Source organism: Heterodontus francisci, chromosome 48 (genome assembly GCF_036365525.1).
Source record: "Heterodontus francisci isolate sHetFra1 chromosome 48, sHetFra1.hap1, whole genome shotgun sequence".
NCBI classification, from domain to species: domain Eukaryota; kingdom Metazoa; phylum Chordata; class Chondrichthyes; order Heterodontiformes; family Heterodontidae; genus Heterodontus; species Heterodontus francisci.
The window spans coordinates 969,195-994,194 of record NC_090418.1 but is presented as its reverse complement, the minus strand read 5'-3'; the positions used below and the strand labels follow the sequence as shown (position 1 = coordinate 994,194).

Here is a 25,000-nt window from a genome sequence, read left to right as displayed (position 1 = left end):
CTCTCTCTGTCTCTCTCTCTGTCTCTCTCTCTGTCTCTCTCTCTGTCTCTCTCTCTGTCTCTCTCTCTGTCTCTCTCTCTGTCTCTCTCTCTGTCTCTCTCTCTGTCTCTCTCTCTGTCTCTCTCTCTGTCTCTCTCTCTGTCTCTCTCTGTCTCTCTCTCTCTCTCTCTGTCTCTCTCTCTGTCCAGAAGGGCTCGGGGCCTTGTCTCCTTCACTCCCATGCTGTGCGAACCCTCTGAGATCCGCACCTGTACTCCACTCCCTCGAGGCTGCCTGTCTCTAAGGAAATAGATTGTCATGTTTATGGAATGAGATTTTCTGGCAGAAAACTCCAGGAATGTTCAGTGCAAAATAAACTGCCTGGATGATTAGGTGGGAAAATATCCATGGCAAAATAACATTGCGGTTAGTGCATATTTACCAAAAAAAAAATCTTTGCAGCATTTGTCATAACTGTCGCCATAGCAACTCCAACAGCCAGGTCACTATAAAATTATTCAAGATGGAACATTTTAAAATGTGACAAAGAAGGGCAAAGATATCAGTACAGTGAGGATGAGGGAAAGCCGGTTTGAGTCACAGAATTAGAGGGAGAGAGATGTAAAGAAAATTCAGTTTCTGCTGTCAAATGTTTGATGCCTTTAAATGTTTTCTTTGTAGTAAAAGCTCCTATATTTCCACTATCATCACCCACTCTGCAGAACTAAAGCTGATGACTGTTATTTGGGGTTCAGCTGCTTCTCTGTGAGGCTGGGGTTAGACAAGGGGATTGAAGGTTATAGAATCAGAGGCGGGTAGATGGAGTTAAGAAACAGATCAGCCATGATCGAACTGAATGGCAGAATAGGTTCCAGGGGCTGAATGGCCTCCTCTTGTTCCTACGTTCCGAAGACACATTAAGGAGTAGTGGAGTCCGCTCTACCTGACGCAGGGCACAACAAGTAGAACATTGTTTCACCCAATCAGCACAAAATATCATTTTTAAAAGGAAAGGTTACTTGAACAAAGTAATAATTTCCTCCCTGAGCCATCTGTTCCATACAGTATCATGGCCTGACATTTCTCACTCGCACTAATGTGACTTTCCTTCTCTTTCAGATAATAATAATCATATCAAGGTGTTTTTACCCAACAAACTGATGGACTGTTTACCAAAATGTGCGGCCCTGCCTAAGGAGAGACAGCGGTGGAACACTAATGAGGCAAGTGTGAGCTCAAAATCCAAGAGGGCCAAAAACATTCAACCCTCATCCATTGTTAATTCCTGACTTGACTATTCCAATCTTCTCCTGGCCGGCCTCTCGCGTTTTGCTGTCCAGAAACCTTGGCTTGTCTGAAACTCTGCCCATATCCTAACTCCCACCAAATCGTCTTCATCCATCACCCCATGTGTTCACGGTGTGGACGGGGGCACAGGCTGTAGGGAGGATGAACAAACTGACCACAGCACCATGGTTCAGAGTGCCATTCAAGTGGGGGGAGGAAAGAGAAATGTAGTTGTAGCATATTTTATTTTATTTATAGATACAGCACTGAAGCAGGCCCTTCGGCCCACTGAGTCTGTGCCGACCAACAACCACCCATTTATACTAATCCTACATTAATCCCATATTCCCTACCACATCCCCACCATTCTCCTACCATCTACATGAGGGGCAATTTACAATGGCCAATTTACCTATCAACCTGCAAGTCTTTGGCGGTGGGAGGAAACCGGAGCACCTGGCGGAAGCCCACATGGTCACAGGGAGAACTTGCAAACTCCACACAGGCAGTACCCAGAACTGAACCCGGGTCGCTGGAGCTGTGAGGCTGCGGTGCTAACCACTGCGCCACTGTACCGCATAGTTAGGAGAATAGATACTGTTCTCTGCAGCAAAGATAGAGAGTCCCGAAGGCTGTGTTGCCAACCTGGTGCCAAGGTTAAGGACATCTCTTCTGGGCTGGAGAGGAACTTGGAGTGGGAGGGAAAAGATCCAGTAGTCTTGGTCCTCGTAGGTACCAATGTCATAGGTAGGACTAGGAAAGAGGTTCTGCTGAGGGACTATGAGCAGCTCGGGGCCAAATTAAAAAGCAGAACCGCACAGGTAATAATCTCTGGATTACCACCTGAGCCGCGTGCACATTGGCATCGGGTAAATAAGATTAGAGAGGTAAATGTGTGGCTCAAAGATTGGTGTGGGAGAAATGGGTTCTGATTCATGGGACACTGGCACCAGTACTGGGGAAAGAGAGCTGTTCCGTTGGGATGGGCTTCACTTGAACCATTCTGGGACCAGTGTCCTGGCGAATCGTACAACTAGGGTTGCAGATAAGGCTTTAAACTAAATAGGTGGGGTGGGGGGGGTTCAATTGAAGGGAAGTTTAAAAAGTCGGATAGTAACGAGAGAGCAGAGGTGCAGGGTAGTGAAGGAGAATACATTCATCAGAGAGTGACAGGAAGGGACGGAGAATACAAGCATACGAGTACAGAAATTAGAACCAGTGTAGGTAAAAATGGTTTAAAAAGTCAAAGCTTAAGGCTCTTTATCTGAATGCACATAGCATTTGTAACAAGATAGATGAGCTGACGGCACAAATAGAAATAAATGAATATGATTTGATAGCTATCACTGAGACGTGGTTACAGGATGACCAGGACTGGAATCTCAATGTTCAAGGATATTCAACGTTCTGGAAGAATAGGCAGAAAGGAAAAGGAGGTGGGGTAGCTTTGTTATTAAAGGAAGGGATCAGTGCAGTTGTGAGTAATGATATAGGTGTAATAGATCATGATGTAGAACCAGTTTGGGTGGAAATAAGGAATAACAAGGGAAAGAAATCATGGGTGGGAGTGGTCTATAGGCCCCGAAGAGTTACCTCACTGCAGGACAAGATATAAATCAGGAAATAATGGAGGTGTGTAAGAAGGGCACTGCAGTTATCATGGGTGATTTTAATCTGCATATAGACTGGACAAATCAAATTGGCAAGGGTTACATGGAAGACAAATTTGTAGAGTTCCTCAGGGATTGTTACTTGGAACAATATGTTGCAGAACCTACCTAGGAACAGGCTATTTTAGATTTGGTATTGTGTAATGAGGTAGGATTAATGAGATCTCATAGTTAAGGATCCTTTAGGGGGAAGCGATCATAACGTAGAATTTCAAATTCAGTTTGAGGGTGAGCAACTCTGGTTTCAAACCAGTGCCTTCAACTTAAACAAGGACAATTACAGAGGTATGAAGAAAGAGTTGGCTAAAGTGGGCTGGGAAAATAGACTACAGGGAAGTCAGTAGATGAGCAGTAGCAGACTTTTAAGCAGGTATTTCATAACACTCAACAAACCTTTATTCCAGTCCGAAGGAAGGACTCGAAGAGAATGATGAACCACCCGTGGATAACAAAGGAAGTTGAGAATATCAAATCAAAAGCAAAGGCGTACAATGCGGTGGAAACAAGTGGCGGGCCAGAGGATTGGGAAGTTTCTAGAAACTAGCAGCAGATGAGTAAAAAAACTAAACAAGAGGGAGAAAATTGATTGAGAGTAAATTGGCAAGAAATATAAAAACAAACAGTAAGAGCTTCTATGAGTATAAAAAAAGGAAGAGAGTAGATAAAGTAAGTGTGGGTTCCTATGAGGATGGGGAATTAATAACAGGGAACAGGGAAATGGCAGATAATTTAAACCAATATTTTGCATCAGTCTTCACGGTGGAGGACACTATAAACATCCCAACAATAATAGATGAGCAAGGTGTAAATGGGAGGGAGGAACTTGTAACAATCTCTATCACGAGGGAAAAGGTGCTGGACAAACTGATGGGACTAAAGGCAGACAATTCACCAGGACCTGATGGCCTGCACCCAAGGGTTTTAAAAGAAGTGGTTGCAGAGATAGTGGAGACATTGGTCATAAATACCAAGAATCACTGGATTCCGGTCGGGTACCAGCGGATTAGAAAACCGCTAATGTGACGTCCCTATTCAAGAAAGGAGAGAGGCAGAAAGCAGGAAACTATAGACCAGTTAGCTTAACATCAGTCATTGGGGAAAATGCTTGAGTCGATTATTAAGGAAGAAATAGCAGGACATGTAGAAAAACATAATGCAATCAAACAGAGTCAACATGGTTTTACGAAAGGGCAATCATGTTTGACAAATTTGTTAGCGTTCTTTGAGGATATAACAAGCAGAGTGGATAAAGGTGAACCAATAGATCTGTATTTGTATTTTCAGAAGGCGTTTGGTAAGGTGCCACATAAAAGGTTATTGCACAAAATAGGAGCTCAGGGTATTGGGGGTAATGTGTTGGCATGGATTGAGGATTGGCTAACACACAGAAAACAGAGAGATGGGATCAATAAGTCTTTTTCAGGTTGGATACCCTCTGTTGTGTTGTGTGGCGCGACCACTGTGCTGAATGGGATAGATTTCGAACAGATCTGGCAATGCAAAACTGAGCATCCATGAGGTGCTGTGGGCCATCAGCAGCAGCAGAATTGTACTCGACCACAAGCTGTAATCTCACGGCCCGGCATATCCCCCATTCTAACATTATCATCAAGCCAGGAGACCAACCCTGGTTCAATGAAGAGTGCAGGAGGGCATGCCAGGAGCAGCACCAGGCAGACCTCAAAATGAGATGTCAACCTGGTGAAGCTACAACACAGAACTATCTGCATGCCAAACTGCGTAAGCAGCATGCGATAGACAGAGCTAAGCGATCCCATAACCAACGGATCAGATCTAAGCTCTGCAGTCCTGCCGGATCCAGCGGTGAATGGTGATGGACAATTAAGCAACTAACTGGAGGAGGTGGCTCCACAAATATCCCCATCCTCAACGATGGGGGAGCCCAGCACATCAGTGCAAAAGATAAGGCTGAAACATTTGCAACAATCTTCAGCCAGAAGTGCCGAGTTGTTGATCCATCTCGGCCTCCTCCTGAAGTCCCCAGCATCACAGATGCCAGACTTCAGCCAATTTGATTCACTCCGCGTGATATCAAGAAACGACTGAAGGCACTGGAGACTGCAAAGGCGATGGGCCCTGACAATATTTTGGCAATGGTACTGAAGACCTGTGCTCCAGAACTTGCCGTGCCTCTAGCCAAGCTGTTCCAGTACAGCTGCAACACTGGCATCTACCCTGCAATGTGGAAAGTTGCCCAGGTATGCCCTGTACACATAAAGCAGGACAAGTCCAACCCGACCAATTACCGCCCCATCAGCCTACTCTCAAACATCAGTAAAGTGATGGAAGGTGTCATCAACAGTGCCATCAAGTAGCACTTGCTTAGCAATAACCTGCTCAGTGACGCTCAGTTTGGGTTCCGCCAGGGCCACTCAGCTCCTGACCTCATTACAGCCTTGGTTCAAACATGGACAAAAGAGCTGAACTCAAGAGGTGAGGTGAGAGTGACTGCCCTTGACATCAAGGCAGCATTTGACTGAGTATGGCATCAAGGAGCCCTAGCAAAACTGAGGTCAATGGGAATCGGGGAAAACCCTCCGTTGGCTGGAATCCTACCGAGCACAAAGGAAGATGGCTGTGGTTGCTGGAGGTCAATCATCTGAGCTCCAGGACATCACTGCAGGAGGTCCTCAGGGTAGTGTCCTGGGCCCAACCATCTTCAGCTGCTTCATCAATGACCTTCCTTCAATCATCAGGTCAGAAGTGGGGATGTTCACTGATGATTGCACAATGTTCAGGACCATTCGTGACTCCTCAGATACTGAAGCAGTCCGTGTAGAAATGCAGCAAGACCTGTACAATATCCAGTCTTGGGCTGATAAGTGGCAAGTAACATTCGCGCCACACAAGTGCCAGGCAATGATCATCTCCAACAAGAGAGAATCTAGCCATCTCCCCTTGACATTCAATGGCATTGCCATCGCTGAATCCCCCACTATCAACATCCTAGGGGCTACCATAGACTAGAAACTGAACTGGAGTAGCCGTATAAATACCATGGCTACAAGAGCAACCATCAAGAAGATCGCCCCCCCCCTCAAATCTAAATCAGGGGACATAATCACTGACCAACGCAAGCAAATGGACCGCTGGGTTGAGCACTACCTAGAACTGTACTCTAGGGAGAATGTTGTCACTGAGACCGACCTCAATGCAGCCCAGTCTCTACCAGTCATGGATGAGCTGGACGTACAGCCAACAAAATCGGAACTCAGTGATGCCATTGATTCTGTAGCCAGCGGAAAAGCCCCTGGGAAGGACAACGTTACCCCTGAAATAATCAAGAGTGCCAAGCCTGCTATACTCTCAACACTCCATGAACTGCTTTGCCTGTGCTGGGACAAGGGAGCAGTATCTCAGGCCATGCGCGATGCCAATATCATCACCCTCTATAAAAACAAAGGTGACCGCGGGGACTGCAACAACTACTGTGGAATCTCCCTGCTCAGCATAGTGGGGAAAGTCTTTGCTCGAGTCGCTTTAAACAGGCTCCAGAAGCTGGCCGAGCGCATCTACCCTGAGGCACAGTGTGGCTTTCGAGCAGAGATCCACCATTGACATGCTGTTCTCCCTTCACCAGCTGCAGGAGAAATGCTGCAAACAACAGATGCCTCTCTACATTGCTTTCATTGATCTCCCAAAGCCTTTGACCTCGTCAGCAGACGTGGTCTCTTCAGACTACTAGAAAAGATTGGATGTCCACCAAAGCTACTAAGTATCATCACCTCATTCCAAGACAATATGAAAGGCACAATTCAACATTGCGGCACCTCTTCAGACCCCTTTCCTATCCTGAGTGGCGTGAAACAGGGCTGTGTTCTCGCCCCTACACTGGGGTTTTTTTTTCTCCCTGCTGCTCTCACATGCGTTCAGCTCCTCAGAAGAAGGAATTTTCCTCCACACAAGATCAGGGGGCAGGTTGTTCAACCTTGCCCGTCTAAGAGCGAAGTCCAAAGTACGGAAAGTCCTCATCAGGGAACTCCTCTTTGCTGACGATGCTGCTTTAACATCTCACACTGAAGAGTGTCTGCGGAGTCTCATTGACAGGTTTGCGGCTGCCTGCAACGAAGAAAACTAACATCATCGGACAGGACATCGGACAGGACGTCAGAAATGCTCCATCCATCAATATTGGTGACCACGCTCTGGAAGTGGTTCAAGAGTTCACCTACCTAGGCTCAACTATCACCAGTAACCTGTCTCTCGATGCAGAAATAAACGAGCACATGGGAAAGGCTTCCACTGCTATGTCCAGACTGGCCAAGAGATTGTGGGAAAATGGCGCACTGACACGGAACACAAAAGTCCGAGTGTATCAAGCCTGTGTCCTCAGTAACTTGCTCTATGGCAGCTAGGCCTGGACAACGTATATCAGCCAAGAGCGACGTCTCAATTCATTCCATCTTCGCTGCCTCCAGAGAATACTTGGCATCAGGTGGCAGGACCATATCTCCAACGCAGAAGTCCTCGAGGCGGCCAACATCCCCAGCTTATACACACTACTGAGTCAGTGGCGCTTGAGATGGCTTGGCCATGTGAGCCACATGAAAGATGGCAGGATCCCCAAATACACATTGTACAGCGAGCTCGCCACTGGTATCAGACCCACCGGCCGTCCATGTCTCCGCTTTAAAGACGTCTGCAAACACGACATGAAATCCTGTGACATTGATCACAAGTCGTGGGAGTCAGTTGCCAGTGTTCGCCAGAGCTGGCGGACAGCCATAAAGACCGGGCTAAATTGTGGCGACTCGAAAAGACTTAACAGTTGGCAGGAAAAAAGACAGAAGCGCAAGGGGAGAGCCAACTGTGTAACAACCCCGACAAACAAATTTTTCAGCAGCACCTGTGGAAGAGCCTGTCACTCTAGAATTGGCCTTTATAGCCACTCCAGGTGCTGCTCCACACACCACTGACCACCTCCAGGCGCTTACTCATTGTCTCTCGAGATAAGGAGGCCAAAGTAGGAGAAGAAGGAAATTGCCATTGGAGGCAGTTCAGAATAGGTTCACTCGGCTGATTCCTGGGATGAAGGGGCTGTCTGATCAAGAACAGCTAAACAGGTTAGGCCTTTATTCATTGGAGTTTAGAAGAATGAGAGGTCATCTTATTGAAACATATAAGATTTTAAGGGGGCTTGACAGGGTAGATGTTGAGAAGATGTTTCCATTAGTGGAGGAATCTCGAACTAGGGGACATAGTTACAGAATAAGGGGGCACACATTTAAAACTGAGATGTGAAGGAATTTCTTCTCTCAAAGGGTGGTGAATCTCTGGAATTCTCTGCCTCCGAGAGTTGTGGAGGCGAGGTCACTAAATGTATTTAAGGAGGAGGTCGATAGATTTTTGAAATCTCGGGGAGTCGAGGGTTAGGCAGAGCAGGTCCGAAAGAGGAATTGAGGCCTGGGACAGATCAGCCATGATCTTATTGAATAGCAGGGCAGGCTTGAGGGGCTGAATGGCCTACTCCTCCTATTTCTTGTGTTCTTATGCTCACTGGCTCCTGGTCCAGAAACACCTTGGTTTTCAAATTCTCATCCTTGTTTTCAAATCCCTCCCTGGCTCGCCCCCTCCCTATCTCTGTAACCTCCTCCAGCCCCACAATCCTCCCAGATCTCTGCGCTCCTCTAATTCTGTCCCCTTGTACATCCCAATTATAATCGCTCCACCATTGGTGACTTTGCCATCAGCTACCTGGGTCCTAAGCTGTGGAATTCCCTCCCACACCTCTCCTCCTTTAAGACGCTCCTTAAAACCAACATCTTTGATCAAGCTTTTGGTTGCCTGTCCTATCTCCTTATGTGGCTCAGTGTCTAAAAGTTTTACTGCCATAAAAGCACTGTATAAACTCTCCTTATTGCTGTTGTTTGTACTCTGATGCTTGGGGAGTAACTGCACCCGGAACAGATTGTGTGAAAGTTGCATTGTTTCACTGTTATCAAGCCTGTGGTTACATTGCTGCTATTTTGATCACCACAGCCACTGTGCTTTTAGCGATGGCACTCGGGTAGTGGATGGAGCCCAGCGCACCAGTGTCAGCTGATAGTTATTGCATTGATGCAACCATGTGGTTAATCCCAATGCTCAGAACAAGGCTGAAAGATTCAGTAACACTGATGGGGCAGCTGCCACTCAGTGAGGCTGTGCTGGCTGATGTGTCCATGTGACTCGGAAGCACCAACCCCTGCCATCTTCTGACCTCCACATTCTACTGGAGAGCTCTGGCTGTCTGCCTGAATTCGGGAGGGAACGGATTAGAGTGGGGATGGGATTTAGAGCAGCTGCGAATTTGGGGGTGTGTATGAGAATGGTCTGCATCAGGCCTTCATGGGAAGTCATTTAGACCCCACAGTGTAGTGATCCGCCAAAATGCTGAAAATCTCCTGGATCCCACCAGGGCTCTGACCTTAACCCTGTTTGGAGCATCCCCACACCCCCACTGTGGGCCTCTGGATACCAAATCAACCAAAACTCTACTTTGACCACCTCCTGGTCCGTTGACCTCTCCCTTTTAAGAAAGCTCAGTTTTAGGCTTCCTCTTGTCCAGTAGGTTAGGACTGACACCAGTTGGTCCAGGCTTGGTGCTTTTACATTGGAGACAGAGGGGTTTGCAAGTTCTTTTGGCGATAACTCCCATACCAATCAGCATGGGAGCACTCTGTCTGAGAAGAAATCAAATGACCCTGAATGGGTTAAGGTAAAGCCTTTAGTACGATGCACTACCACACTGACATTGATGTCTGTAGATTAGGTCCAGTTATTTTATTGACGTTCATAGGGTCCAGAAAACCATGGCCCTCTGTTCAAAAGAAACAAAAACACAGAGAATCCATTATGGCTGCTCTTGAGACCCTGAGGGATTAATTTGTTAATTCATGATTTCCTTCTATCACTGTGGGGAAATATCCACTCAAATTAAGAAACTTAAAATTTAATAATGTCCAATATATGTTTCACCTCTGAGGGATGTAGACCAAGAGGGAGAAAGAGAGTAATAATGTTAGACAACATGAAATTGAAAATAGGAGGCTCCTACAAACAACTGAAGAGGAAAGTGCAATCCTGTGAGGTGTGGAGAAATATGCAGAAGACCTGCCCTTAAGCAGATCCCGATAACTAAATATATATTTACATTCAGCGATTATAAAAAGTTGCTAGGTGGTGTAAAAACTGCTCTTTGCAGAAGGGGTTAACTTATTTGTCTGTTTGAGAAGATATGCAATTGTCACCCAAGGAATGCAGAAAGTTAGCATACGGGTACAGCAAGCAATTAGGAAGGCAAATGGCATGTTGGCCTTTATTACAAGGAGATTGAAGTACAGGAATAAAAGTCTTGCGACAGTTGTATAGGGTTTTGTTGAGACTACGTCTGGAATACTGTGTAGTTTTAGTCTCCATATTTAAGAAAAGATGTACTTGAATTGGAAGCAGTAAAGTGAAGGTTCACTATATTGGTCCTTGGGATGAGGGGCTTGTCCCATGATGAGAGGATGAGTAAATTGGGACTATATTCTCTGCAGTTTAGAAAAATGAGAGGTGATTTCGCTGAAACTTAGAAGATTCTGAAGAGGCTGAATAGGGTAGATGCTGAGAGGTTTTTTTCCCGCTGGTCGGGGAATCTAAAACATGGGGGCACAGTCTCAGGATAAGGATCATTTAAGACTGAGATGAGGAGAAATTACTTCACTCAAAGGGTTATGAATCTTTGGAATTCTCTATCCCAGAGGTTTGTGGATGCTCCATCATTCAATATATTTAAGGCTGGGATAAATAGATTTTTGGTCTCTCAGGGAATCGAGGAATATAGCAAGCGGGCGGGAAAGTGGATTTGAAGCCCAAGATTAGCCATGATGGTACTGAATGGATAAACAGGCTCAATGGACCATATGGTCTACTCCTGCTCCTATTTCTTATGTTCTTGTGTTCTCCCTGTAAATTTTTTAAAAGCTTTGCTGGAGGAAAATGAATCAAATTCCAGCAAAAAAAAATTGCAATGTCTTAGGATCTATATGCAAGTTATAAGAGGTACAATCAAACTTTTTTTTAAGTCATCCTTAGGAATTGGAAAAAAAAGCTAAGACAGCAAAAGTCATTAATAAAGTCAACATTCTTAATAGGAAATATAGCATTTTAGATTAAACTCCTATTGTTTAAGCATTTAGCATTTATTACTAACTCTTTACTTAGTTAGTCCAGTCCAATCACATGTTGCCATAGAAATAGCAATACATCCTCCGATTTTACTGTTTTCTGCTTGTAATCTGACCACAGTCAATCACAAGATCATTGGGTGCTATCAGTTTATTAACAGCTATCCCATCCCAGTGCAACCAAGATGATTAAACAAGCAGAATGACTTCAAATTTCCCAGAATATTCCACTTCAAATTATTAAGCATTTAAGAAAACTGCAATTGACCTATGCCCTAGTCTCCTGTCTGGGATTAGAGACCTCCACTTGTTTTATAATTCGAATCTCTCACTGGCTGCAATGAAAGTTGGGTTTTCACAATTTAATAGGTTTGTTCAACTCAATAATTCCAATTTAATTCAGACCAATGTTATTTTATTAAGTAAACACAATGCAGAAAAGATGAAATTTCAGAATGAAATGTGCTTATAAAAACCCTCTGCATTATGCTATTCTTTTTGTTCTTCAGGTGCCTTTCCAAATAACTGTCAAAATACTGAATGTAACTGGGGGAAAAAATTAGTCTTGACAAAATAAATGTTTGTAACATTGCTACATATTAAAGACGGGGATAGAGCCAAAGCCAGCGGCACTGAGACAATTGCGCAGGCTTTTTGAAGCAAGTACACGAAAAACAAAAGAATTCCAACTTTTGACAGCAGAATTCTTCCTTTCCTCCTTCATTCCATCATATTTTAGAGGCTTGTTTCATTAGCTGGATAGCATTTTAGCCCTGGTCCTGGGATCATACTGGATACATCAGAGGCAGTCGTTAATAATGGCATTCACAGTCTAATAATACAAGGGCCACCATATCTGCTGCACTCTCCTTTGGGCCTAACTGTCACCCTTCTGGTGCCCACTAGGGGTGTGGGCTCAGCAGACCAGCCTATTACTAAGTGACTGCGAGATTATCCATTTACCTCCATCCAATAACAAGTTATCCTGTTCTTTGGGTCATGAGCCCTCATCTTTGACCACCTGGACTGATTTAATCAAAAGGCCTTCACCCTGCACCCCTACAAGATCTAAAAGCAGGTGTTTCATTTTGAACTTTATTTATCTAGTCCTACAAGGTGACGTGCGGTTTTCTGACACTTAGATGGCAATCTTAAACTCCTTGGCTAGCTGATATGCCTTGCCGTTCTCACTGGCCCTGGGCGATTTCTAGAATGGGCTTAAATTTTAACCATCCCAAAAGGCTGTTTCCCATTCTTGGCCTCTGCCAGAATCCACTGGATCATTCCTGCTGAAGGCAATGTTTTACAGTGTGCAGAGATAAACCCTCTCTCTTTTATTCCAAATTATTTGATGCTTGTTGAAACCTGAGTGGGTGGAGGAGGAGTTGATCATTCTAGCAGGTCTCAGACTTGCAGTAATCGGATTAAGAAAGCATTGCTTTGTGAACCTTCACATTAATTTAAAATGCAACCATATGTTTTTAATTCAAGCTACACAAATTTATAGCAGTTTTCTTTAGCTGTAATCCAATTAAATCAAAGTTCTTTGAAAAGTTCAAATTGATCTATTAGCAGAAATCGTAGCAACTGTAACTTTCAGGCTGAATTTTATCCTTTTTTTTTAAACAAACTCTTCTTGCTTTCCACAGTTGCGCAAGTCAAAATAAATCTACACCAGTATCTTTAACTCCAATTATAAATCACAAAGTTCCCCCCAATTCTGGGTGTTCAGTCTTTGATCGAAATTAATGTACTCAACAACCATATTCACACTTTGATGCAGCTTTTAAAAATATTGATCCCTGTAATGGGTTATGATCTCAAAGTGCCAAATTTGTATGACACATTCCCAGGTCATGAGCTCAAGGAATATGAACACGTTTTAATTAGTTTGCAATCAAAAACATGACAAAGTATCTCAATGAATACAAGGGTTTACAGAGAAAACAAAGTTAAAGCAGCACATGCTTATAAATTCTCCAACATCAAAGACAAGATGACAGAGGATTAAGCTGCTTTTAGCTCAGTGAACAGAGGGTTGCGCTGGAAAAAACAAACATCTCGCAGACAGTTTTTAAAGGGAGCTGTCAGAGTGCAGGAAATGCTGTAACTTGTGGAACACTTTTAGTTTAGAGATACAGCACTGAAACAGGCCCTTCGGCCCACCGAGTCTGTGCCGACTATCAACCACCCATTTAAACTAATCCGACACTAATCCCATAGTCCTACCACATCCCCACCTGTCCTTATATTTCCCTACCAACTGCCTCTACTAGGGGCAATTTATAGTGGCCAATTTACCTATCAACCTGCAAGTCTTTGGCATGTGGGAGGAAACCGGAGCACCTGGAGGAAAGCCACGCAGACACGGAGAACTTGCAAACTCCACACAGGCAGTACCCAGAATTGAACCCGGGTCGCTGGAGCGAGTAGTTGAGAAAGCTTTCACACAAACTGGAATTTCACTTAGTAACTTTTGCAGGCGTGTTTCACTTTTCTGGGCACAGACTGGAAGTCCCTCCCATCGCGTCAACATCCAATATCGGATGGTGATGCAAACACGAGGGAACATAGCTTTAAGTTGAGGGGTGATAGATATAGGACAGATGTCAGAGGTAGTTTCTTTACTCAGAGTAGTAGGGGCGTGGAACGCCCTGCCTGCAACAGTAGTAGACTCGCCAATTTTAAGGGCATTTAAGTGGTCATTGGATAGACATATGGATGAAAATGGAATAGTGTAGGTCAGATGGTTTCACAGGTCGGCGCAACATCGAGGGCCGAAGGGCCTGTACTGCGCTGTAATGTTCTAATAATGTTCTAATCCCTTTCAGTTTTAATTTCTTTTCATTCATCTGCTCTTGGATTTCATATTTTAGCCATTTTGATGTGGATTTTCATTTGGAACTACCTGATCTAATTGCCTCTTAAAGTTCCCGGTTGGGGCTCCCATGACTATTTTATTACTGGGAGAGTCTTCGGGAATCCTGCATTCCCATCAAAAATGGTTTCTTCCCCTAACATGCAGAGCTGATAACGGACCCTCGGGATCTGCTTTTCCCCGACATTGGCTGTTGTTTGTCACCTGCTCCTGGCTAGGCTCACCGCATTGTGAGAAAGCTTAGTTTTACGTCTCTTGTCTTGTTGAGTAGGTTAGACCTAACACCCATTGGTTACAGTAATAGATCATGTGGAACAATTAAAGCAAAGATTGATACATGAGTGTATCTAAACAGTAATTAACAAAACACAGCAAGAAACTACATTTCCTGGTCAAATTTGGGTAGGGATGGTAGCCAAGGACACTTATTTCTTTTTCCCACCTATACCTGTCGTCCCCATGTGGTGATTGCCTCAATGCTAACAAAAGCCTAATTCCCCTATATAAACTCTAACAAATGGAGCAGCAGCAAAGCACATCCAATCAGGCATTTCCCCAGTACTCCCTTTATCCTACCCAATCATATGGGTGGCACCTACTTGCTCAGTACCTGTGACCCCCATAGGTGTGTCTCACCTTTGCACAATATTTTTTCTGTTCTTGAGGTGACTCACCATCGAGGCCTTGAAGATAACAATTCTAATTCCAAGAGCCCTAGTTTCAACTTGGTCTTTATATTACTTCTGAAGAAGAAAATAAAAGTCTCGGCAAATAAAACTTCTTAGATTGCAAACTAGCAAAGCTTAATGCTGAAAGGTAATCAAGGAAATTATATTGGAACATCCCAGTCCTTTGTCTCACTCCAACTCCCCAGTCCTTTGTCCTTCAGCCCCCTGCAAACCGCTCCCACCCCACCCCAGTCCTGTGCTCCCCTGTCCTTGGACCTTGGCTCCACCACCTCGTTTGATGCGTATGGTCAGTGATGCTATTGGGAGAGATCAGTTTATGAAGCTTTCAATGCTGCAAGAAATACCCCTCTCCAGCTTTCTGCTGCTTGTTTTACCAACATTTTGTGTTGTGTGTTTGTGAAAGGTACTGCCTTTTATTGTCAGTGTGTGTGGGGAATGGGAGCAAGGAGAACGATGATCAGTTGCTAAATAAAAGGCAATATGAGTAATGCTGAAAAAGGTTAATTTGGTTCAGAACAAAACTTCAAAATGTGTTGAGAATGTAACTGGAATTGGGGAAAGTCACCATTAAAAAAAAACTTAATTACTGAAGGTGGAACCACTTTTTATAAAGTCATAAGAGTTTTACAGCACATAAATAGGCCCTTTGGCCCAACAGAGCCACTTGCAATTCTTCCAAACACCCTGAGCTTTAAATTTTAAAATACCCTATTGAAACCTATTCATTGTAGCCGCGAGCCTGGTCCCCGTGTGACCCGCCTGTAGCCACGAGCCTGGTCCCCGTGTGACCCGCCTGTAGCCGCGAGCCTGGTCCCCGTGTGACCCGCCTGTAGCCTACTTTGCAGTTAAGGTGTTACAGTTGTTCTTCAAAGCCTGGTTCAGGGACGTGATGATCAGCTCAAGGTGCTGTGAGTGAGAGTTGTCTCCTGCTGAAGGCCATGTGGGTGGATATTGAGTCAGGCCAGCCTGGGATTCTGCAATCAAACAGAGACCGTCTGTTGGGTGTGAAAGGTGGGTGGTTGCGTTTGCCCTCTTCATGAGTGTGTGGAGGCAGGGGGGCAGGTTACTTGTACCAAATATCTAGCACAGTGTGAAAGAAATCAAATCTACAGTGTGTCACTTCTGCAGGTAGCTTTCTGTCAACTGCATGCCTCACTGGGTGTAATTTTTATTTTCAGGAGATAGCATCTTATTTGACAGCATTTGAGAAACATGAAGAGTGGCTTTCAGGTGCTCCACGGACCAGGTGAGCTGCTTTAGCAGTTGCAACTGAATACACTGAGCTGTGATCAAGTGGGAAAGGAATGAGCAGAATGTCATGGACTGGTTCTAGGAACAGCATAATTCTCACTGTACAATGTCATTCCTTTGGGTAAGAAGAGGTTATAATTTTGATCCGTTTTCTGGAGCGCTCTCCTGTACTGAAGAGGAAACCATGTAATCAGTACTTTTTATATATTTTTGCATAAAGTTCTCCCCTCTTCCTCTGGCAGTGCTGATTCTCGCTGGGTTACAGTCTCGTGGCCACTGGGTAGTCATCAATACCCCATCAGCACCTTTCCTAAACTCAGAACCTCTCAATGTGCTTTATATCAGTGAATTACTTTTGGAATGTAGTCAGTGTTTTACTGTAGAGAAATGTGGCAGCTAATATTTACACGGCAAGATCCTGCCAAGGGCAGTGAGATAATCAACCAGCTAATCTATTTTTTGTGATATTGGTTGATTTAAGTGACTGTTGTTCAGGTGTGAGACCAGGCGAGGAGCACTGGAAGATTACAGCAGCTGTTCCTGTCACTCATTGCTGATATCTATTCATGAGCATCTTCCTGTCTGATCCTTGGTTTATGATCAGGAGTGCGAGTCCTGACAGGTTCCTTCCGTTCGTTATCCCAAAGACACTGAAGTCAATTGTAGCATTTCGACTGCTTCCTGGCTTAGACCCGCTACTCCACACATTTCAGCCAGCAGGGAGGTTGTGTTCTGATTTATACCTCCTGATACTTACAATCCAAGCCCAGAGGCTGGACACCACTGTGACTATTACAGGATTGCTCTTGCTGGGAGATGCCTTTGTTCTCTCCTTTTTAAAACAAAAAAATTACTTTCTGTAAAGTCATTTTACTAATACTTTGCTTACTTGTTCTTACCCAGACCATTAAATGGCTCGATCATACTGTACAATAGAAAAAAGGTAAAATACCGTAAAGATGGCTACTGTTGGAAAAAGCGGAAAGATGGGAAAACAACAAGAGAGGATCATATGAAGTTGAAAGTTCAAGGGATGGAGGTGTGTGATGTTGCATGTGGAACATTGCCTTGTATAGTTACATGGGGAGCTTTTTAAATTCATTCATGGGATGTGGGCGTCACTGGCTAGGCCAGCATTTATTGTCCTTGGTGGTGAGACACCTTCTTGACTGCTGCAGTCTATCTGGTGTAGGTGCACCCACAGTGCTGTTAGGGAGGGAGTTCCATGATTTTGACCCAGCGGCAATGAAGGAACGGCGATATAGTTCCAAGTCAGGATGTTAACAATAGGTATTAAGAGTATGGAGCGAAGGTGGGTATGTGGAATTAGATCACAGTCCTGTTCTTGGTGAATGGTGGAATAGGCTCAAGGGTCTAAATGGCCTCCCCTTGTTCCTGTGTGTGTGCCATGGAGAGGAACTTGGTGGTGTTCCCATGCCTCTGCTGCTGTTCTATGTGATGGAGGTCACGGGTTTGGGAGGCACTGTCAAAGGGGGAGTCTCCTTTGGTCAGCTTTATTGATACCTGTAATAGGGGATCCTGGGGTTGTGCCACTGCCACTTCTCAGAGATGCTGCTAAGGTCAAAGAGATAGGTGTTAAGGAGCCTCTTAAAGGAGGGGAGAGAGGCAGAGAGGTTTAGGGAGGGAATTCCAGAGCTTGGGACCCAGGCAGCTGAAGGTATGGCTGCCAATAGTGCAGTGATGGAAATTGGGGGATAGTCAAGAGGCCAGAATTGGAGGAGTTCAGCGATCTCGGAGTGTTGTGGGATGAGGATTTTCAAGTACATAGTAAGGAACAGGCAAATTGCAGTGTGAAATAGGCCCAATTTCCCAGTATGAAACAATACTACATGTAGGTTTGGCCCTCCCTGCAGAACAGAAGCTTTAGGAGGAGAGCTGTGAGACCTTTTAAAAACAGAGAAATTAAGGTTGCAAATAAAATGCATCTTCTGATGTGTCTCTGACTTTTAAGAGCTGCTGAAATCATGGGCTGGCTTAAGACAGACTGATCTTTCCCTCTTTTCGCTCCACAGTGTCTATATGGCTGTTATGTGCATTCTTCCATTATTCCAACATTCCATCGGCGGTGCTACTGGCTTCTGCAGGTAGGAAAGCAAAGCCATGGTTAGGACGTGTGTTTATAACACAGCTCCAGCTCTCACTATACAAAGCATGCAGCTTCAATACACTCTCTTTCAGGAATACGAAAAATCAAGCTCTTCAAGGATGATAATACGAGCAAATAGGTTTTATAAATGAGTGTCCACTCTCTCTCAGTCGCAAACATGTGTGGATGTTGCCCTGTGATTCCCTTCACAACAGCAGAGGCGCAGAGGGGTTTAAGAAGGGATTTCCAGAGCTTTTGGGCCCAGGCAGCTGAAGGCACCCCCTCCAATTAAAATCGGGAATGCTCGAGTCCAGAATTTGAGGAGTGTGGATATCGCAAAGGGTTGTGAGGCTGGAGGAGGTTAGAGATAGGGAGGGGGAGAGGCCGAGGCCATGGAGGAATTTGAAATTGAGGCATTGCTCAACCAGGAGCCAGTAAAGTCAGTGAGCACAGAGAGTGATGGGCGAACGGTACTTGGTGCAAGTTCAGGCAAGAGCAAAAGAGTTTTGCATGAGCTGAAGTTTATGGAGGATGGAAAGTGAGACTAGCTTGGTTAAGTTCACAAATGAAAGAAAGGGAAGTTGAATGAGGTGTGGGAGGGTGTCAGCGCCCTCCGGAGAGGAGGGGAGAAAAATGGCAAAGTACATAGCTCTCGGTATGGAGTCTGTACATTACTGTTAGAGAGGTCCTGAGGGATCGAGGAGCCCTGGAGCGCGGGGGGTCACGGGGATCGAGGAGCCCTGGGGCGCGGGGGGTCACGGGGATCGAGGAGCCCTGGGGCGCGGGGGGTCACGGGGATCGAGGAGCCCTGGGGCGGGGGTCACGGGGATCGCAGTACGGCTGAAGATTTTAGATGATTGTATCAACTTTGAGATGGGATTCTGACCTTGAAGTCACTCATCCCCATTGTTGTCTATAACGCATTCACTAAGTGTTTTCTGATGACAGTAAGGAACTATTTGAGCGTTTCTGTTGAGATTCACAAGCAGATCACAAACAGATCCTCGCTAGTGTTGCAAAGTTACAAAGAAATGATTTGCTGCAGGTTAGTGAGAAATTCTCTGTTATGTGTATCGAGAATAGTGGAGTCAGAGGGCATTAATTCAATCAAAGGTGCCTCTCACATTAGGGTTAGGGTAGCGGGGTGGGCATTGGGAGGGTTAGGGTAGTGGGGGGGGTTCATATTGGGGGGTCATTGTGGGGGAGTTAGGGTAGTGGGGGGGTCATTGTGGGGGGGTTAGGGTAGTGGGGGGGGGGTCATTGTGGGGAGGGTGGGTTAGGTAGTGGGTGGAGTGGTCATTTGGGAGGGTTAGGGTGAAAGTACCGTCTGGTTCATCGCCAGAGACGGCCTGTTAATTTAATGCCTCTTTTATTTAAAAGGCAACTCGACCTTTATTGAAAAATAAATAGTGTGTGTATTTATAGACACAGTGTGCCAGCTGAATCTACCGGAGAATCATTTGCTGCAGGATGTGAAGAGCCAGGAGACTGGAGTTTCAAATGTGTAAGAACAGTAGATTAGAAGATGCAAATGAAATCTCCCAAGGTGGCTCAGCTAATCTTTTCATTCAATAACAGATCCAAACAGACCCTCAAGACAACATTCTGCCCCTGTACAGACGCCGAGGGACACTGTACACACTCAGAGACCGGGACTGATCCCTGCTGAGGCAGGCAGCAGTAGTGATGAATGGCCACAGACCTGAAACGTTAATTCTGTTTCCTTCTCCATTGATCCTGCTGAGTGTTTCCAGCATTTTTTTGTTTTTATTTCAGATTTCCGGTATTTGTAGTCATGATGCCACTGTTGGTCTCAATGAAAGGTGGGGAGATGGGTCAGGGTTCCTGCTGCTTACTGCTGTTCACTTGTTCCGTTTGAGGATCTATCTCCTTTCACTCACTTATAACCACTGGGGCAAGGCAGGAAGGGGCCCTTAGCATCTTCTGAGCCCATTACTAGCAAGGAATTAACATCAGGGTGGGAAGAATTTTATAAAAATCACAATATTAAACCTCTGTATTGTGGTGAAACAACCTCATTTTTCCAAGGGAGAGGGAGTGTTTTATATACAGGTTCATTTGGATGGATAATGTTTTGTTTAAAATGGTGTTACGACTGAGGTGGGAGGACGCACTGTCTTTTCTGGTTCCACTTCTCCACAGGGTCACAACGTATATTTAAATGTTTTCCCGGTAACCGATATGGTCAGTCATAGACGCTTTATTTTTATCCCAGAATAAAGTACATCAACCAGGTCTCTGTAATAAGCAACAAAATTATCACTTTATTATAAAACAAGACATAACCAGTAATGAAGCAAAGCATAAACACACAGAGTGAAATATGAAAGTTTCCTTTTACCTTAGCCCCTTACACACACACACACACACACACACACACACACACACACACACACACACACACACACACACACACACAGATTTTTCCTTTAGAACTCTGTTACGGAAAAGAACACTTTGGCCAAATACTTGCTAATTCTTGAAGGAACAAAGAGAAGATATGGAAAAATGTCAGTTGTCCCTTTTTGGTTTGGCATCCCAAATACGTGTAAACGGCTGTCTCTGGGATCTTCCTAGAACAGTTCTTTTCTGGCGACATTAAGGATCAGTTCGGCAGGCTTTCCACAAGAAACACGGCAACCAGATTTCTGGCAGGTTTTTCAGGAGGAATGCAGCATCAATTTCTCTCTTTCTTACACTTGTTTCTAAGAGCTTCTCAAAGGGATGATAAAGCTGGCAGGCTTTTCAAAGATGGAAAAGGCTGAGCTGGAGTTTTGTCCTTGGCAGGTTTTTAAAACTCCCTTCAGAACATTGTCCAAACCCCAACTGACTGTCCAAAGCAAAACCGAAAACAGTCTCTAGTCAAGCCTCCTGACCCCTATAAATCTTGACCTGTCACTTCTCTGTAGACATTTCCCTTTAGTCCAGAAAGCCCCTGCTGGGTATTTATCTGAAGGCAGGTGATTTCCAGTAAGAGTTGTTTACAAACTAAGTCCCGTCAGTGTCCTTTCAATTACCCCAGTGAAAAAACATCCATTGAATCCTTTTCAGTTTTCCCAAATAAAACAATGTCCCTAATTCTAAAATACAAGTCCTCAAAAAAGCACTTAAAAAAATATAGAAGCACCGTTGTAAAAATGGTAATGACTGTATGACTCTATGATGCACATTCCCTCCTTTGGGGTGGGGTGGGAACGGGGCACAGTGCTGGCTATCGATTTATTAGTCACTGAGTCACTGCAGTTGAATTAATGGAACTAAGGGGACCCATGTTAGTGAGGACATTAACTGCATTTTCTAAACATCTCTGAATTATATCAAAGGGTGGGAAATGCTGTCTTTTTTTAAGGAAGAGCAGAAGATCCCACAGCTGCTGGGCTGACTGGAGGAGCAGAAGCACATGGAGAAGCAAGTGTGTGGGCTACAGCTGCCGGAAGCTGTGCTCTGAATGACCCCATGCCATATCAGGGTATCGCTGCACTGCAAGAACATACATTCCCAGCATTGTGGTTTTTCTCAAACTCCTGCAGGCACTACATCTTATCCAAACCAAGCCCCCAGTAAGTCCTCTATCTCGCCCACCCCAGTTAAGACCCTACACCCTTCTCCCACAGTCCCTCCTGTACCGTGCATCCTGCAGTGTGCTCTGTGTGTTTTGTGATGCACCATAACCAGCTATTGTTTTGCTGTTGGTTTATTGATGGGTTTTGGTTTGCAACAGTGCTGAATGATGGCATTGACTTGTGTTTAATGGCTCCTTTCAGAATGATTCAAAGTTAATGTTTGTTATGAAACCTTGTTCTGCAGAATCCTGACATAGTGTTAGTGCACTACCTGAATGTGCCCATTCCTGAGGACTGTGGGAAGATGTGTGGGCCCATTCTGTGCTCTGTCAACAGCGATAGGAAGGAGTGGCTGAAATGGTCGAAGGAGGAGCTTATTTGTCAGCTGAAGCCAATGTGTAAGACTTTCCACTCTTGGTATCTTCAGTTCACATCCTGGGAGACAGGAGAATTAAACGTGATAATGTTAAGCCCCAATAAGCATATCTCTGATGTGGCACTGAGTCATCATGAGCAGAGAGGACACCAGTTACATCACTGGTTGCTACAGAATTAGCTGGCTCAACCAGGGGGAGGGGGGTGGGGGGGGGTTACTGTAGGTACCCCTGGGTTAGTGGGGGTGGAGGACTGAAAGCAGCCACGGTTCTAGCTCTTAATGATCAGCTCGACACCCCTGCTGGAAAGAGCACGTACTTGGACATCAGATGAAGGCAAGCTTGAACCTGACAGTGATGCTCTCCATTGTCAAATAGCCTCCAACCCTCACAGTGGCCAATTGTGCCGGGGTCATACTTTCAGATGATAACAGACTTCAGGAGGGCTGAGACAGACTGATGAAATGGGCAGATACACTTTAATGCAGCTAGTGTGAAATGACACACTTTGGGTGAAACAACATGGAGTGGCAGTATAATCTAAATGGCACTATATTGAGGGGGGTGCAAGAGCAGAGGGACCTGGGGCTGCATATTCACAAATCTTTGAGCATGGCAGGGCAAGTTAAGGCAGTTAAGAAAGCATCTGGGAATCTTGGCTTCATAAATAGGGGCACTGAATACAAAAACAAGGAAGTTCTGCTTAACCTTTATAAATCACTGATCAGACCCCAGCTAGATTATTGTGTACAATTCTGGGCACCACTAAGGCCGTAGAGAGGGTGAACAGGAGATTTACCAGATTGATACCAGGGATGAGGGTCTTCAGTTATGGGCAGAGGTTGGAGAAGCTGGGATTGTTCTCCTTAGAGCAGGGAAATTTATGGGGTGCTTGTTATAATCTGGAATGCCGTGCCTGAAAGGGTGGTGCAATCAAATTTCACAGGATCTTTCAAAAGGCAATTGGATATGTACTTGAAGAGATTAATTTGCAGGGTTGTGGGAGAAAGCTTGGGAACAGGACGAATTGGAAAGCAGTTTCCAACAGCTTGCACAGACACGATGGGCTGAATGGCCTCTTGGGCTGTAAGATTCTATTATAGAGGGAGCATTCATTGATTCTCTCTTCTCTTTCAGTCCATTGCATTAAGTGGACATGTAGCAATGGCAATGGAGCCACAGAGTTATCAGTTGAACAACTGGTCCATCAGGTGCTTGAAAGCCATCAAGCAAAGCCTCAGCCCCGCACTCATACATGTCTCTGCAATAGTGGCCTTGGTAAGTGTAATGTTTTGAACCTTATCAAAGTTGCTGTATCTCTAAACTGGGAACAGTCCAGGTATCAGTGCCTGGACAGGAATGATGTTGCAAGCCATGTTGGTTGAAGGTAATTTGTTGCATTAGCTGTGATGCCACCATGTGCTATATACTAATTAGCACGAGCTTGTGCATTCCTCCTTGCCACCAAATACTGTGTCTCGGTGGAGTCCATGGGAGGCAGCGGCTCTCCAGTCCCTCACCAAGTGCGCACTCTTACTGTGTGACCCTGGGCACAGAGGGTCAGCAGTCTGTTTGACCATGGGGGGCTTCACATCGAGCATGACTCAGTCTTCATTCATGTGCACACTGTCAACAGGAATGACCGAATGCAGAGCAGGAGTAGGGGATACAGTTACCTATCTCTAGCCTGAGGGGCATTCTGTCCGTTTGTCCTGGTAACTGAGGTCTCTGTTTCCTGGGGTTGATATTTTGGGAATTGTGGTGCCTGTTCCCTGGGGTTCATATTTTGGGGATTGTGGTGTATTTTCATTGCTTCAATTTGTTGTCCATCTTTTCCCTTCAATCTTAACTGAGCAGGAACAACAGGAAGTATTCCTCATAAATGTAATAACACCAAGCACAGGATTATATCACCTAAAGTGGACATACGACTCAGTTCATATTCCGCCTTAACAGAAGTACAAAACCTCTCAGCCGCTGAAAACAAGAATGAACAAGACGAGAGTAAAACTGACAGTCAGGACAGAAAGGTTGTGAAGTTATCGAAAGCTGTGCTTCAGGTTAATGACAGCAGTGAGGTGTCTTCCTCCAACGCCTTGGAGGACGCTGACTCTGCACGGGAATCACCAGCGACTCGCACCAATGGCTACTACGATAGGGAACTCGGCTCAGTTGCCATAGCCACCAGTGTGCCAAATCTTACCGTTGCCACGGTAACCTGCAGCATACCTCGGAATGCGGTTATCTTAATGACAGGAATTGGTGATAAGCCAGTGTCCTTGGGTGGGTCGGGACTGACTCCCAGTCAGCAACTGATTGCTACTAGCTCCAACAGCCAAGGGTTGCCATTGAGTGGCCATGATCTGTCTTTGGCTCCACCAACAAGCAGCATTGGGTTGACATTGGTGCCCAGCTCAGTGGGTGGTCTTGTTCTGTCGCAGGCTGTAGAATCCAACATGGACACCTCGGAGACCAGCACCGCCTTTGACCCTGACTCTTTCTTGAATAGTCCTAAGCAAGGACAAACATATGGGGGAGGAGGGAGTTCCAAGGAAGCCAGTACTATTTCCACCTCATTCACTGCAACGAGCTTGTCTAATTCTGGATTTCCAAGCAGTGACTTGAAGAAGGAGCCAGATTGCAAGAGTGAGACTTTAGAGAAAGGCACAGTAGCAAGGCCAAGTTACAGAATACCCCCTGTCTCCTCTGATGTCTCCACCTTCCCCCAAAGTTCAAGTCTTGTTTCAGCTACTCAGACATTCCCAGTAACTGCTAAGGTGAGCTTAGTGCCATGCAGCCTTGGCTCCAGCACCCTCCTGGAGAACATGGACTATAATAATGCAGGGTCACCAAAAAACTACACTGGCATCTTCAGCCAACACACGCCAGCTAGTAGCTCCCTTCCTCAATCCCAAAACCGATTCTTTATCAAAGATAAGAGTCATGTTGCTACATCAGTGGCATCTCCCACTGTCTCTCAGAGCCTGAAGGCAGAACCAATCTCCCACTT

At 45.2% G+C, this 25,000-nt stretch overlaps 1 protein-coding gene across 4 annotated transcripts in view; it reads left to right on the top strand.

The window, feature by feature from the left end:
- LOC137357386 (calmodulin-binding transcription activator 2-like) overlaps positions 1–25,000 on the top strand; it is a 118,121-nt gene that overhangs the window by 13,796 nt on the left and 79,325 nt on the right. For 2 of the 4 annotated variants that reach the window (XM_068023690.1, XM_068023689.1), the window contains exons 2-8: positions 1,099–1,202; positions 15,853–15,920; positions 16,829–16,964; positions 17,959–18,030; positions 21,861–22,014; positions 23,128–23,268; positions 23,848–25,000. The exon at positions 23,848–25,000 is cut by the window's right edge and continues 700 nt beyond it. In XM_068023690.1, coding sequence (XP_067879791.1) covers positions 1,099–1,202; positions 15,853–15,920; positions 16,829–16,964; positions 17,959–18,030; positions 21,861–22,014; positions 23,128–23,268; positions 23,848–25,000 — 1,828 coding nt within the window. Of the gene's footprint in view, positions 1–1,098; positions 1,203–15,852; positions 15,921–15,940; positions 16,047–16,828; positions 16,965–17,958; positions 18,031–21,860; positions 22,015–23,127; positions 23,269–23,847 lie in introns of those variants that run through there. The other 2 variants (XM_068023691.1, XM_068023692.1) reach the window with 2 other exon arrangements.